Source organism: Salvelinus fontinalis, unplaced genomic scaffold (genome assembly GCF_029448725.1).
Source record: "Salvelinus fontinalis isolate EN_2023a unplaced genomic scaffold, ASM2944872v1 scaffold_0276, whole genome shotgun sequence".
Classification (NCBI taxonomy): domain Eukaryota; kingdom Metazoa; phylum Chordata; class Actinopteri; order Salmoniformes; family Salmonidae; genus Salvelinus; species Salvelinus fontinalis.
Genome location: NW_026600485.1, coordinates 148,593 through 162,500, shown reverse-complemented (window position 1 = coordinate 162,500; position 13,908 = coordinate 148,593). Strand labels below are relative to the sequence as shown.

Genomic DNA, 13,908 nt, shown 5'->3' with positions numbered 1-13,908 from the left:
ACACACACACACACACCACCGACCCAGGTAACACACACACACACACACACACACACACACACACCACCGCCCCATGTAACACACACACACACCACCGACCCAGGTAACACACACACACACACACCACCGACCCAGGTAACACACACACACACACACCACCGACCCAGGTAACACACACACACACACACACACCACCGACCCAGGTAACACACACACACACACACACCACCGACCCAGGTAACACACACACACCACCGACCCAGGTAACACACACACACACACACACCACCGACCCAGGTAACACACACACACACACACACCACCGACCCAGGTAACACACACACACACCACCGACCCAGGTAACACACACACACACACACCACCGACCCAGGTAACACACACACACACACACCACCGACCCAGGTAACACACACACACACACACCACCGACCCAGGTAACACACACACACACACACACCACCGACCCAGGTAACACACACACACACACACACCACCGACCCAGGTAACACACACACACACACACACACACCACCGACCCAGGTAACACACACACACACACACCACCGACCCAGGTAACACACACACACACCACCGACCCAGGTAACACACACACACACACCACTGACCCAGGTAACACACACACACCACCGACCCAGGTAACACACACCTGGACAGTGTCCTTCCATTTCTGGTGCAGCAGTTTGGCCATGTTGAGGTCCATCGTCACAGAGTAGTCATCAGGAGAACACACACCTGGCAACCAAGCACAGAAGAGCTTAGGGAGGGTGTCTGGGGTGTGTGTGTGTGTCTGTGTCTGTGTCTGTGTGTGTGTGTGTGTCTGTGTGTGTGTGTGTGTGTGTGTGTGTGTGTGTGTGTGTGTGTCTGTGTGTGTGTGTGTGTGTGTCTGTGTGTCTGTGTGTCTGTGTGTCTATGTGTGTGTGTGTGTGTGTGTGTGTGTCTGTGTGTGTGTCTGTGTGTGTGTGTGTGTCTGTGTGTGTGTGTGTGTCTGTGTGTGTGTGTGTGTGTGTGTGTGTGTGTGTGTGTGTGTGTGTCTGTGTGTCTGTGTGTCTGTGTGTCTGTGTGTCTGTGTGTGTGTGTGTGTGTGTGTGTGTGTGTCTGTGTGTCTGTGTGTGTGTGTGTGTGTGTGTCTGTGTGTCTGTGTGTGTGTGTGTGTGTGTGTGTGTGTGTGTGAGTGTGTGTCTGTGTGTGTGTCTGTGTGTGTGTCTGTGTGTGTGTGTGTGTGTGTGTGTGTCTGTGTGTGTCTGTGTGTGTCTGTGTGTGTGTGTGTGTGTGTGTGTGTGTGTGTGTGTGTGTGTGTGTGTGTTACCTGGTAGGACACCAACAGGTCCAAACAGCTCAGCCAGCTGCAGAGCCAGTTCTGTAGGCAACTTCAGTTCAACACTCTGGATGTCCACCAGTCTGTTCCTCCTCCTCTTCTCCTTCTCCATCCTCCCTTTCCTCTCCTCCTCCTCCTCTCTCCTCCCTCTCCTCTCCTCCTCCTCCTCTCTCCTCTCCATCTCCTCCAGCTGGGCTAGGAGCGACTGGGTCACCTCGTCTACGCAATACAGCTCCTTGTCACCCTCCTCCCCCTCCCATTTCTCCCACTGCTCTGTGTCAGCTCCTCTCTCCGAGTCCCGAACTACTTCCTGCTCCGCCACATGTCTTCCTGGTGGTCCGCCCCCAGGATGGTTCAGTCCACTAACCCCCCCTGACCCTTCGTCCACACCTTCCCCTGTCCTCCACCCCTCCTCTTCCTCCTCCCTCCTCCCCAATACAACGACCGCCTCACGATCAGAACAGCTGGAGGCCGAAGCCTGCTCTCCTGGAGGTGTGACCCGTCTCTCCGTCCTCTCCTCCGGCCCCACCCTTACGGCCATGTCCAGATCTTCATCACCTCCTCCTCCACCCTCCTCTTCATCCTCCTCCTCTTCCTCTAGGAACAGTCTCTCTCCAGAGTCTAGCAAGAGATTACTGGTCCATTCCAGGTCCTGAGGGAGGAAGGAACCAATGACGCATTTAAAATTCATTTAGTACGGCCTCGCTACATAGGGGACGGGGCCCTGCGGCCTCGCTATATAGGGGACGGGGCTCTACGGCCTCGCCATATAGGGGACGGGGCTCTACGGCCTCGCCATATAGGGGACGGGGCCCTACGGCCTCGCTACATAGGGGACGGGGCCCTACGGCCTCGCCATATAGGGGACGGGGCCCTGCGGCCTCGCTATATAGGGGACGGGGCCCCACGGCCTCGCTATATAGGGGACAGGGCCCTACGGCCTCGCCACATAGGGGACGGGGCCCTACGGCCTCGCCACATAGAGACAAGGCTTACTTCCTTTACACAGATAGAGCCTCAGCCAATACAACAATAATAATAATAATAACAACAACACACAATAAACAACAATAACACCAACAACAACACAAAATAAACAACAATAACACCAACAACAACACAAACAACAATAACACCAACAACACAAAATAAACAACAATAACACCAACAACAACACAAAATAAACAACAACACCAACAACTACACACAATAAACAACAACAACAACACACAATAAACAACAACACACAAACAACAATAACACCAACAACAACACACAATAAACAACAACACACAAACAACAACACACAATAAACAATAACACAAAAAAACAACAACAATAACAATAATAATAATAAACAGCAAACATCCCAACCTGCTGACACGTGTCATAGAGGTCCTCCAGAGTGTCTCTGTTGACCAGTCTAAAATGGCGTCTGAGAATGATGAGGTTCTGCTGCCTGGTCCGGCCCTCCTCCAGCTCCCTCTCTTCCACCTGGCTCCCCTTCTCGTGCGTCACACGGTACGGCACCACGCGCTGGCCGGAGGGGTGAACCGCAACGCCCGCCGAGACCGCCGCCGATAACTCTGGGAGGAAACGGGAAGGGTTGCCGTGGAGAATGGTGGGGATGTTGTTAGAGGGTAAGTGTTCTCCCGCGACGTCGGTTGGGTTGTCGCGACGATTGTGGTCGAGACGCCAGAGGAAGGCGAAGTCTTGCGGGTCGGTCTGGGAGGAGCGATCTGTGTCGGCTAATGACGGAGGAGGGGAGGGGCGGTGGGGTTTAGGGTTAAGGTCAGGGTTGAGGTTAGGGTCAAGGTCAGGGTCGAGGTCAGGGTTGAGGTTAGGGTTGAGGTTAAGGTCAGAGACGAGATTAGAGGCAAGGCCAGGGTTAGGGTTAAGGTTAGGGTCGAGGTCAGAGTCGAGATTAGGGGCAAGGTCAGGGTCGAGATTAGGGGCAAGGTCAGGGTCGAGATTAGGGGCAAGGTCAGGGTCGAGATTAGGGGCAAGGTCAGGGTCGAGATTAGGGTCAAGGTCAGAGTTGAGGTTAGGGTTGAGGTCAGAGTCGAGATTAGGGGCAAGGTCAGGGTTGAGATTAAGGGCAAGGTCAGGGTCGAGATTAGGGGCAATGTCAGGGTCGAGATTAGGGGCAAGGTCAGGGTCGAGATTAGGGGCAAGGTCAGGGTCGAGATTAGGGGCAAGGTCAGGGTCGAGATTAGGGGCAAGGTCAGGGTTGAGATTAGGGTCAAGGTCAGAGTCGAGGTCAGGGTCAAGGTCGGGGTCAAGGTCGGGGTCAAGGTCTATCTGTGGTTTGGGGGAGGGAGGGGTGTTGTTTGTGAAGGTGAGCGCCAGTTTGCACTGTTTCCCCGCCCTGCGACTCTGCCTCTGCTCTTGACTGCCCCCACTAAGATGGCCGACTTCACCTTCCATCCTGGTCTCACTAGCGTCAGTACATTGACTGACCTCACCAACATGGCTGCCTTCACCAGCTGCCACACTGCCCTCACCAATATGGCTGTCACTATCAGTACACTGACTGCCCCCACCAAGATGGCCGACTTCACCTTCCATCCTGGCCTCACTAGCGTCAGTACACTGACTGACCTCACCAACATGGCTGCCTTCACCAGCTGCCACACTGCCCTCACCAATATGGATGTCACTATCAGTACACTGACTGACCTCACCAACATGGCTGCCTTCACCAGCTTCCACACCGCCCTCACCAATATGGCTGTCACTATCAGTACACTGACTGCCCCCACACAGATGGCCGACTTCACCTTCCATCCTGGCCTCACTAGCGTCAGTACACTGACTGACCGCACCAACATGGCTGCCTTCACCAGCTTCCACACTGCCCTCACCAATATGGCTGTCACTATCAGTACACTGACTGACCTCACCAACATGGCTGCCTTCACCAGCTTCCACACCGCCCTCACCAATATGGCTGTCACTATCAGTACACTGACTGCCCCCACACAGATGGCCGACTTCACCTTCCATCCTGGCCTCACTAGCGTCAGTACACTGACTGACCGCACCAACATGGCTGCCTTCACCAGCTTCCACACTGCCCTCACCAATATGGCTGTCACTATCAGTACACTGACTGACCTCACCAACATGGCTGCCTTCACCAGCTGCCACACTGCCCTCACCAATATGGATGTCACTATCAGTACACTGACTGACCTCACCAACATGGCTGCCTTCACCAGCTTCCACACCGCCCTCACCAATATGGCTGTCACTATCAGTACACTGACTGCCCCCACACAGATGGCCGACTTCACCTTCCATCCTGGCCTCACTAGCGTCAGTACACTGACTGACCGCACCAACATGGCTGCCTTCACCAGCTTCCACACTGCCCTCACCAATATGGCTGTCACTATCAGTACACTGACTGACCTCACCAACATGGCTGCCTTCACCAGCTTCCACACTGCCCTCACCAATATGGATGTCACTATCAGTACACTGACTGCCCTCACCAACATGGCTGCCTTCACCAGCTTCCACATTGCCCTCACCAATATGGATGTCACTATCAGTACACTGACTGACCTCACCAACATGGCTGCCTTCACCAGCTTCCACACTGCCCTCACCAATATGGCTGTCACTATCAGTACACTGACTGCCCCCACCAAGATGGCCGACTTCACCTTCCATCCTGGCCTCACTAGCGTCAGTACACTGACTGACCTCACCAACATGGCTGCCTTCACCAGCTTCCACATTGCCCTCACCAATATGGATGTCACTATCAGTACACTGACTGACCTCACCAACATGGCTGCCTTCACCAGCTTCCACACTGCCCTCACCAATATGGATGTCACTATCAGTACACTGACTGACCTCACCAACATGGCTGCCTTCACCAGCTTCCACACTGCCCTCACCAATATGGATGTCACTATGAGTACACTGACTGACCTCACCAACATAGCTGCCTTCACCAGCTGCCACACTGCCCTCAACAATATGGCTGATAGTGACCTTAACAAGATGGCTTCCTTCTACCTCCACCAAGTCCTCCTCAACTAAACCCTGAGTCCCCCCCTCTCCGGCGGCCTGAATGGTCTCTCCCTCCCTCTGCTCCACGGTGTTGGATTCAACCACCTGGATTGGTTCCCTCCCCAGGCTGGAGTCAACCAACACACAGTCAGGTAATTCCTCCCGACTCAGGACTCGGTCTTTATCAGCCTCCCCTCTCCTCCCCCCTGCCTCCCCCCTCTCTCCTCCTTCTCCAAGTGAATGGTCTGAGCTCGGGGAGATTGGGGAGAGGACGGGGGAGGGGCAGGAGTCAACATCTGTCTGTAAGAGCTCTAGAAGCTTCTGGAACTCTGTGACATGAGGCCCGCTAGCAGGATGCCCTTCCGATTGGCTGCCTCTGGGACCTGCCTCCTCCCCCTCACCACCTCCCTCTTCCTCCCCCCCAGGGCGCCTCCCGTTCCTCCCTCCTCCTCCTCTTCTTTGCTCCAGTACCTCCTCTGAAGGCCAGTCTCCAACGAACTCCAACAACTCAGGCCTCACCCTCTCTCCCCCATCCCTCACCCTCTCTCCCTCATCCCTCACCCTCTCTCCCCCATCCCACACCCTCTCTCCCACCAACGTCCCTCCTCCATCCTCTCCCTCTCCATCCCCCTCGCTCACTGATTGGCTAGTGTCCTTCACTATGTCAGCAGGCCTAGTTCTGCTCCTCCTCTCTTTCCTCACCCTCTGACCAATCGTCTCTGAGAAAGCCACGGGCCTCTCGTCGTCACCATGGCAATCTGCACTAAACACAGACTCCACCAGAAAGTGGGGAATTCCTGTCTCTCCCTCTTCCTCCCCGTCCTCCTCCGGTTGTAACTGGGCGTCCGGTTCAGAGACCAGCGCTCCTAAATCGAGAATATCCTCCTCATTCGGAATTTTTGAATTGTCTGGAATTCCACATTTTTCCGAGGCCTTTTCACTGAGGGGGAGGGACTCTGTGGCCCCGTGGGCAGAGCTGTGACCCGGGGTGATGACTCTCCCGGAGCGGCCAACTGACGACACGTCAGGAAGCGAGGAGAAGAGCTGGGGGCAGGACCTCTCAAAGCCCTGGACCAATCGCTGCTCTCCTACCAGGTCGCGGCGGGCCTTGTCTGAGGACTTGGGCCTATCAGGAGAAAGAGAGAGAGAGAGATCATCTTTTCATTGTGACTTCAATTCAAGAGAAAAGACGAGGCAACTATTGAGATGCAGCCTGAAACTAACCTTAGCCCTAGCCCTAATCCTGGCCCTAGCCCTAATCCTGGCCCTAACCCTGGCCCTAATTCTAACCCTGGCCCTAATCCTAACGCTGGCCCTAATCCTGGCCCTAGACCTAACCCTGGCCCTAATCCTGGCCCTAATCCTAACCCTGTCCCTAGCCCTGGCCCTAATCCTAACCCTAATCCTGGCCCAAAACCTGTCCCTAATCCTAACCCTATCCCGGCCCTAGACCTAAACCTGGCCCTAAACCTGGCCCTAATCCTATCCCTGGCCCTAATCCTAATCCTGGCCCTAGCTCTAACCCTGGCCCTAATCCTATCCCTGGCCCTAAACCTGGCCCTAATCCTAAACCTGGCCCTAATCCTAATCCTGGCCCTAACCCTGGCCCTAGCCCTAAACCTGGCCCTAACCCTGGCCCTAAACCTGGCCCTAACCCTGGCCCTAATCCTAATCCTGGCCCTAGCCCTAACCCTGGCCCTAATCCTAATCCTGGCCCTAGCCCTAACCCTGGCCCTAATCCTAATCCTGGCCCTAGCTCTAACCCTGGCCCTAAACCTGGCCCTAAACCTGGCCCTAATCCTGGCCCAGGCTAGGGTCCTGTTGGGGGGGGGGGGGGGTTAGGGTCCTGTTGGAGGGGTTGAGATGCAGCCTGAGTGTGGTGAGGAAACTAACCCTAGTCTCCTGATGGGGGGGCTAGGGTCCTGTTGAGTGGGGGTAGTTTGAGATGCAGCCTGGGTGTGGTGAGGAAACTTACTGTGACGGGCTAGCCTCCTGATGGGGGGGGCTAGGGTCCTGTTGGGGGGGTAGTTTGGCGTCGTGATGGGGGGGTCGTGTTGGGTCGTAATGGGGAGGTAGTTTGGGGTGAGAGCTCCCCATGATGGAGTGAATGGTCACGTGACGATCATAATTTTCCATCATCCGACGGATCTTCTCTGCTTTAACACTGTGCCTAGTACGTCTAGAGAGAGAGGGGGGGGAGAGGAGAGAGGGAGGGGAGAGGAAGGGGAGGGAGGGGAGGGGAGAGGAAGGGGAGAGAGAGGGGAGGGGAGAGAGGGGATGAGGGGGAGGGGAGAGGAAGGGGAGGGAGGGGAGGGGAGAGGAGGGGGAGAGAGGGGAGGGGAGAGAGGGGGAGGGGAGAGAGAGGAGGAGATGAGAGGAGAGGGGGGAGAGGAAGGGGAGGAGAGAGGGGGGAGAGAGGGGAGTGGGGGAGGGGAGAGGAAGGGGAGGAGGGGGAGGGGAGAGGAAGGGGAGGATGGGGAGGAGAGAGGAAGAGAAAGAGGAGGGGAGAGAGAGGAGAGGGGAGGTTATCCATTATCCTTTTTCATTACAACTTCATTAGTGGTTTGTTTACATTAAATCAAAGTCTATCCTATCGTAATAACTTTATTGGTACCTCTCCAGTTGTATTGTAATAACTTTATTGGTACCTCTCCAGGTGTATTGTAATAACTTTATTGGTACCTCTCCAGTTGTATTGTAATAACTTTATTGGTACCTCTCCAGGTGTATTGTAATAACTTTATTGGTACCTCTCCAGTTGAATCATCATAACTTTATTGGTACCTCTCCAGGTGTATTGTAATAACTTTATTGGTACCTCTCCAGGTGTATTGTAATAACTTTATTGGTACCTCTCCAGGTGTATTGTAATAACTTTATTGGTACCTCTCCAGTTGTATTGTAATAACTTTATTGGTACCTCTCCAGGTGTATTGTAATAACTTTATTGGTACCTCTCCAGGTGTATTGTAATAACTTTATTGGTACCTCTCCAGTTGTATTGTAATAACTTTATTGGTACCTCTCCAGGTGTATTGTAATAACTTTATTGGTACCTCTCCAGTTGAATCATCATAACTTTATTGGTACCTCTCCAGGTGTATTGTAATAACTTTATTGGTACCTCTCCTGGTGTATTGTAATAACTATTGGTACCTCTCCAGGTGTATCGTAATAACTATTGGTACCTCTCCAGGTGTATTGTAATAACTTTATTGGTACCTCTCCTGGTGTATTGTAATAACTATTGGTACCTCTCCAGGTGTATCGTAATAACTTTATTGGTACCTCTCCAGGTGTATCGTAATAACTTTATTGGTACCTCTCCAGGTGTATCGTAATAACTTTATTGGTACCTCTCCAGTTGTATTGAATTAACTTTATTGGTACCTCTCCAGGTGTATTGTAATAACTTTATTGGTACCTCTCCAGTTGTATTGAATTAACTTTATTGGTACCTCTCCAGGTGTATTGTCATACCTTTATTGGTACCTCTCCAGGTGTATTGTAATAACTTTATTGGTACCTCTCCAGGTGTATCGCAATAACTTTATTGGTACCTCTCCAGGTGTATCGTAATAACTTTATTGGTACCTCTCCAGTTGAATCATCATAACTTTATTGGTACCTCTCCAGGTGTATTGTAATAACTTTATTGGTACCTCTCCAGGTGTATTGTAATAACTTTATTGGTACCTCTCCAGGTGTATTGTAATAACTTTATTGGTACCTCTCCAGGTGTATTGTAATAACTTTATTGGTACCTCTCCAGGTGTATTGTAATAACTTTATTGGTACCTCTCCAGGTGTATTGTAATAACTTTATTGGTACCTCTCCAGGTGTATTGTAATAACTTTATTGGTACCTCTCCAGGTGTATTGTAATAACTTTATTGGTACCTCTCCAGGTGTATTGTAATAACTTTATTGGTACCTCTCCAGGTGTATTGTAATAACTTTATTGGTACCTCTCCAGGTGTATTGTAATAACTTTATTGGTACCTCTCCAGGTGTATTGTAATAACTTTATTGGTACCTCTCCAGGTGTATTGTAATAACTTTATTGGTACCTCTCCAGTTGTATTGTCATAACTTTATTGGTACCTCTCCAGTTGTATTGTCATAACTTTATTGGTACCTCTCCAGGTGTATTGTAATAACTTTATTGGTACCTCTCCAGGTGTATTGTAATAACTTTATTGGTACCTCTCCAGGTGTATTGTAATAACTTTATTGGTACCTCTCCAGTTGTATTGTAATAACTTTATTGGTACCTCTCCAGTTGTATTGTAATAACTTTATTGGTACCTCTCCAGGTGTATTGTAATAACTTTATTGATACCTCTCCTGTTGTATTGTAATAACTTTATTGGTACCTCTCCTGTTGTATTGTAATAACTTTATTGATACCTCTCCAGGTGTATTGTAATAACTTTATTGGTACCTCTCCAGTTGTATTGTAATAACTTTATTGGTACCTCTCCAGTTGTATTGTAATAACTTTATTGGTACCTCTCCAGTTGTATTGTAATAACTTTATTGGTACCTCTCCAGTTGTATTGTAATAACTTTATTGGTACCTCTCCAGGTGTATTGTAATAACTTTATTGGTACCTCTCCAGGTGTATTGAATTAACTTTATTGGTACCTCTCCAGTTCCCTGGGTTTGTTCTTCCACCAGGTACCAGGCTCCCGGAACAAAACCCTGTAGTTGTGCCTCAGAGCCTGTAGGAACATACAGCACATCCTACCATTAGACGGTGTGTGTGTGTGTGTGTGTGTGTAGGTGTGTAGGTGTGTGTGTGTGTGTGTGTGTGTGTGTGTGTGTGTGTGTGTGTGTGTGTGTGTGTGTAGGTGTGTGTAGGTGTGTGTAGGTGTGTGTAAGTGTGTAGGGGTGTGTGTGTGTAAGTGTGTGTGTGTGTAAGTGTGTGTGTGTGTGTGTAGGTGTGTGTGTGTGTGTGTGTGTGTGTGTAAGTGTGTGTGTAGGTGTGTGTGTGTGTAGGTGTGTGTGTGTGTGGGTGTAGGTGTGGGTGTATGTGTGTGTGTGTAGGTGTGTGTGTGTGTGTGTGTGTGTGTGTGTGTGTGTGTGTGTGTGTGTGTGTGTGTGTGTGTGTGTGTGGGTGTGTGTGTGTGTGTAGGTATGTGTATTTGGTAAAAGACATACACAAATATAATAAATACATAAACTTGAATAACTATTGAAATATATTTCTGATTAAAAATGGAACATAGTTTGTATTTTCACATGAAATAAAGAAAAGAGAGAGAGACCATAGCCACGTAGGGTTTCATCTCCCAGCTCTGCATGTTGTATAGGGGTTAGGGTGTAGGGGTTAGGGTGTAGGGGTTAGGGTGTAGGGGTTAGTAACAGACCATAGCCACGTAGGGTTTCATCTCCCAGCTCTGCATGTTGGTGTTGTCAATAATGACAGGAGAGAAACGGGCCTCCAGGGCTTCCTGGGCTGAGGACACATAAACACAGTGTTAGTCAATGGGAAACAGAGACCATTTACATAGTTAGGGTGTAGGGGCTAGGGTGTAGGGGTTAGGGTGTAGGGGTTAGGGTGTAGGGGTTAGGGTGTAGGGGTTAGGGTGTAGGGGTTAGTTATGTTGTAGGGGTTAGGGTGTATGGTTAGTTAGGGTGTAGGTGTTAGGGTGTATGGTTAGTTATGGTGTAGGGGCTAGGGTGTATGGTTAGTTATGGTGTAGGGGCTAGGGTGTAGGGTTAGTTAGGGTGCAGGGGCTAGGGTGTAGGGGTTAGGGTGTATGGTTAGTTATGGTGTAGGGGTTAGGGTGTATGTTAGTTATGGTGTAGGGGCTAGGGTGTAGGGTTAGTTAGGGTGCAGGGGCTAGGGTGTAGGGGTTAGGGTGTATGGTTAGTTATGGTGTAGGGGTTAGGGTGTATGGTTAGTTATGGTGTAGGGGCTAGGGTGTAGGGTTAGTTAGGGTGCAGGGGCTAGGGTGTAGGGGTTAGGGTGTATGGTTAGTTATGGTGTAGGGGTTAGGGTGTATGTTAGTTATGGTGTAGGGGTTAGTTAGGGTGTAAGGTTAGTTAGGGTGTAGGGGTTAGGGTGTAGGGGTTAGGGTGTATGGTTAGTTATGGTGTAGGGGTTAGGGTGTATGGTTAGTTATGGTGTAGGGGCTAGGGTGTATGGTTAGTTAGGGTGTAGGGGCTAGGGTGTAGGGTTAGTTAGGGTGCAGGGTTAGTTATGGTGTAGGGGTTAGGGTGTATGGTTAGTTATGGTGTAGGGGCTAGGGTGTATGTTAGTTATGGTGTAGGGGTTAGGGTGTATGTTAGTTATGGTGTAGGGGTTAGGGTGTATGGTTAGTTAGGGTGTAGGGGCTAGGGTGTATGTTAGTTATGGTGTAGGGGTTAGGGTGTATGGTTAGTTATGGTGTAGGGGCTAGGGTGTATGTTAGTTATGGTGTAGAGGTTAGTTAGGGTGTAAGGTTAGTTAGGGTGTAGGGGTTAGGGTGTAGGGGTTAGGGTGTAGGGGTTAGTTATGGTGTAGGGGTTAGGGTGTAGGAGTTAGGGTTATGTTAGTTATGGTGTAGGGGTTAGGGTGTATGGTTAGTTATGGTGTAGGGGTTAGGGTGTAGGAGTTAGGGTGTATGTTAGTTATGGTGTAGGGGCTAGGGTGTATGGTTAGTTAGGGTGCAGGGTTAGTTAGGGTGTAGGGTTAGTTAGGGTGTAGGGGTAGTTAGGGTGTAGGGGTAGTTAGGGTGTAGGGGTAGTTAGGGTGTAGGGGTAGTTAGGGTGTAGGGGTAGTTAGGGTGTAGGGGTTAGTTAGGGTGTAGGGTGTAGGGGTAGTTAGGGTGTAGGGGTAGTTAGGGTGTAGGGGTAGTTAGGGTGTAGGGGTTAGGGTTAGTTAGGGTGCATGGTTAGTTAGGGTGTAGGGGTTAGGGTGCATGGTTAGTTAGCGTGCATGGTTAGTTAGGGTGTAGGGTTAGTTAGGGTGTAGGGTTAGTTAGGGTGTAGGGTTAGTTAGGGTGTAGGGTGTATGGTTAGTTAGGGTGTAGGGGTTAGGGTGTATGGTTAGTTAGGGTGTAGGGGTTAGGGTGTATGGTTAGTTAGGGTGCATGGTTAGTTAGGGTGTAGGGGTTAGTTAGTGTGTATGGTTAGTTAGGGTGTATGGGGTTAGTTAGGGTGTAGGGTTAGTTAGGGTGTAGGGTTAGTTAGGGTGTAGGGTTAGTTAGGGTGTAGGGGTTAGTTAGGGTGTAGGGGTTAGTTAGGGTGTAGGGTTAGTTAGGGTGTAGGGTTAGTTAGGGTGTAGGGGTTAGTTAGGGTGTAGGGGTTAGTTAGGGTGTAGGGGTTAGTTAGGGTGTAGGGGTTAGTTAGGGTGTAGGGGTTAGTTAGGGTGTAGGGGTTAGTTAGGGTGTAGGGGTTAGTTAGGGTGTAGGGTTAGTTAGGGTGTAGGGGTTAGTTAGGGTGTAGGGGTTAGTTAGGGTGTAGGGGTTAGTTAGGGTGTAGGGGTTAGTTAGGGTGTAGGGGTTAGTTAGGGTGTAGGGGTTAGGGTGTAGGGGTTAGGGTGTATGGTTAGTTAGGGTGTAGGTGTATGGTTAGTTAGGGTGTAGGGGTTAGGGTGTATGGTTAGTTAGGGTGTATGGTTAGTTAAGGTGTAGGGGTTAGTGTGTATGGTTAGTTAAGGTGTAGGGGTTAGGGTGTAGGGGTTAGGGTGTATGGTTAGTTAGGGTGTAGGTGTATGGTTAGTTATGGTGTAGGGGTTAGGGTGTATGGTTAGTTAGGGTGTATGGTTAGTTAGGGTGTAGGGGTTAGGGTGTAGTGGTTAGGGTGTATGGTTAGTTAGGGTGTAGGTGTATGGTTAGTTATGGTGTAGGGGTTAGGGTGCATGGTTAGTTAGGGTTAGGGTGTAGGGGTTAGGGTGTATGGTTAGTTAGGGTGTATGGTTAGTTAGGGTGTAGGGTTAGTTAGGGTGTATGGTTAGTTATGGTGTAGGGGTTAGGGTGCATGGTTAGTTAGGGTTAGGGTGTAGGGGTTAGGGTGTAGGGGTTAGGGTGTATGGCTAGTTAGGGTGTAGGGTGTAGGGTGTATACCTCTAGCGTGGTTCCATTCGTGGGCCTCCCCTAAAGCTGAGGGGTCGTAGCGATAGTCCCCATGGCGACAGAAATAATCATCCGTGCTCAAAACCACCCCATGTGGGTTCTGTTCCAGCATGGCCCTACACACACACACACACACAACACACACCACACACCACACACACACACACACACACAACACACCACACCACACACCACACACACACACACACACACAATTATTGGTGTGTGTGGTTATTGTCATTATTGTAAACACACACACCCACCCCCTATACACACACACACACACCCAACACCCCGCCCACCCCCTATACACACACACACACACCCAACACCCCGCCCACCCCCTATACACACCCACCCACCCAACACCCCGCCCACCCCCTATACACACCCACCCACCCAACACCCCGCCCACCCCCTATACACACACACACACACACACACACACACACCCACCCAAC

General features: G+C 50.6%; 1 protein-coding gene across 2 annotated transcripts in view; it reads right to left on the bottom strand.

The window, feature by feature from the left end:
• The window catches only part of LOC129845318 (NEDD4-binding protein 2-like), a 51,385-nt gene that overhangs the window by 33,683 nt on the left and 3,794 nt on the right, over nucleotides 1–13,908 (bottom strand). For both annotated transcript variants that reach the window (XM_055913204.1, XM_055913205.1), the window contains exons 3-9: nucleotides 13,439–13,563; nucleotides 10,757–10,845; nucleotides 10,032–10,108; nucleotides 7,359–7,562; nucleotides 2,732–6,509; nucleotides 1,349–2,009; nucleotides 689–774 (exon numbers count right to left, since the gene is read on the bottom strand). In XM_055913204.1, coding sequence (XP_055769179.1) covers nucleotides 689–774; nucleotides 1,349–2,009; nucleotides 2,732–6,509; nucleotides 7,359–7,562; nucleotides 10,032–10,108; nucleotides 10,757–10,845; nucleotides 13,439–13,563 — 5,020 coding nt within the window. The remainder of the gene's footprint in view (nucleotides 1–688; nucleotides 775–1,348; nucleotides 2,010–2,731; nucleotides 6,510–7,358; nucleotides 7,563–10,031; nucleotides 10,109–10,756; nucleotides 10,846–13,438; nucleotides 13,564–13,908) is intronic.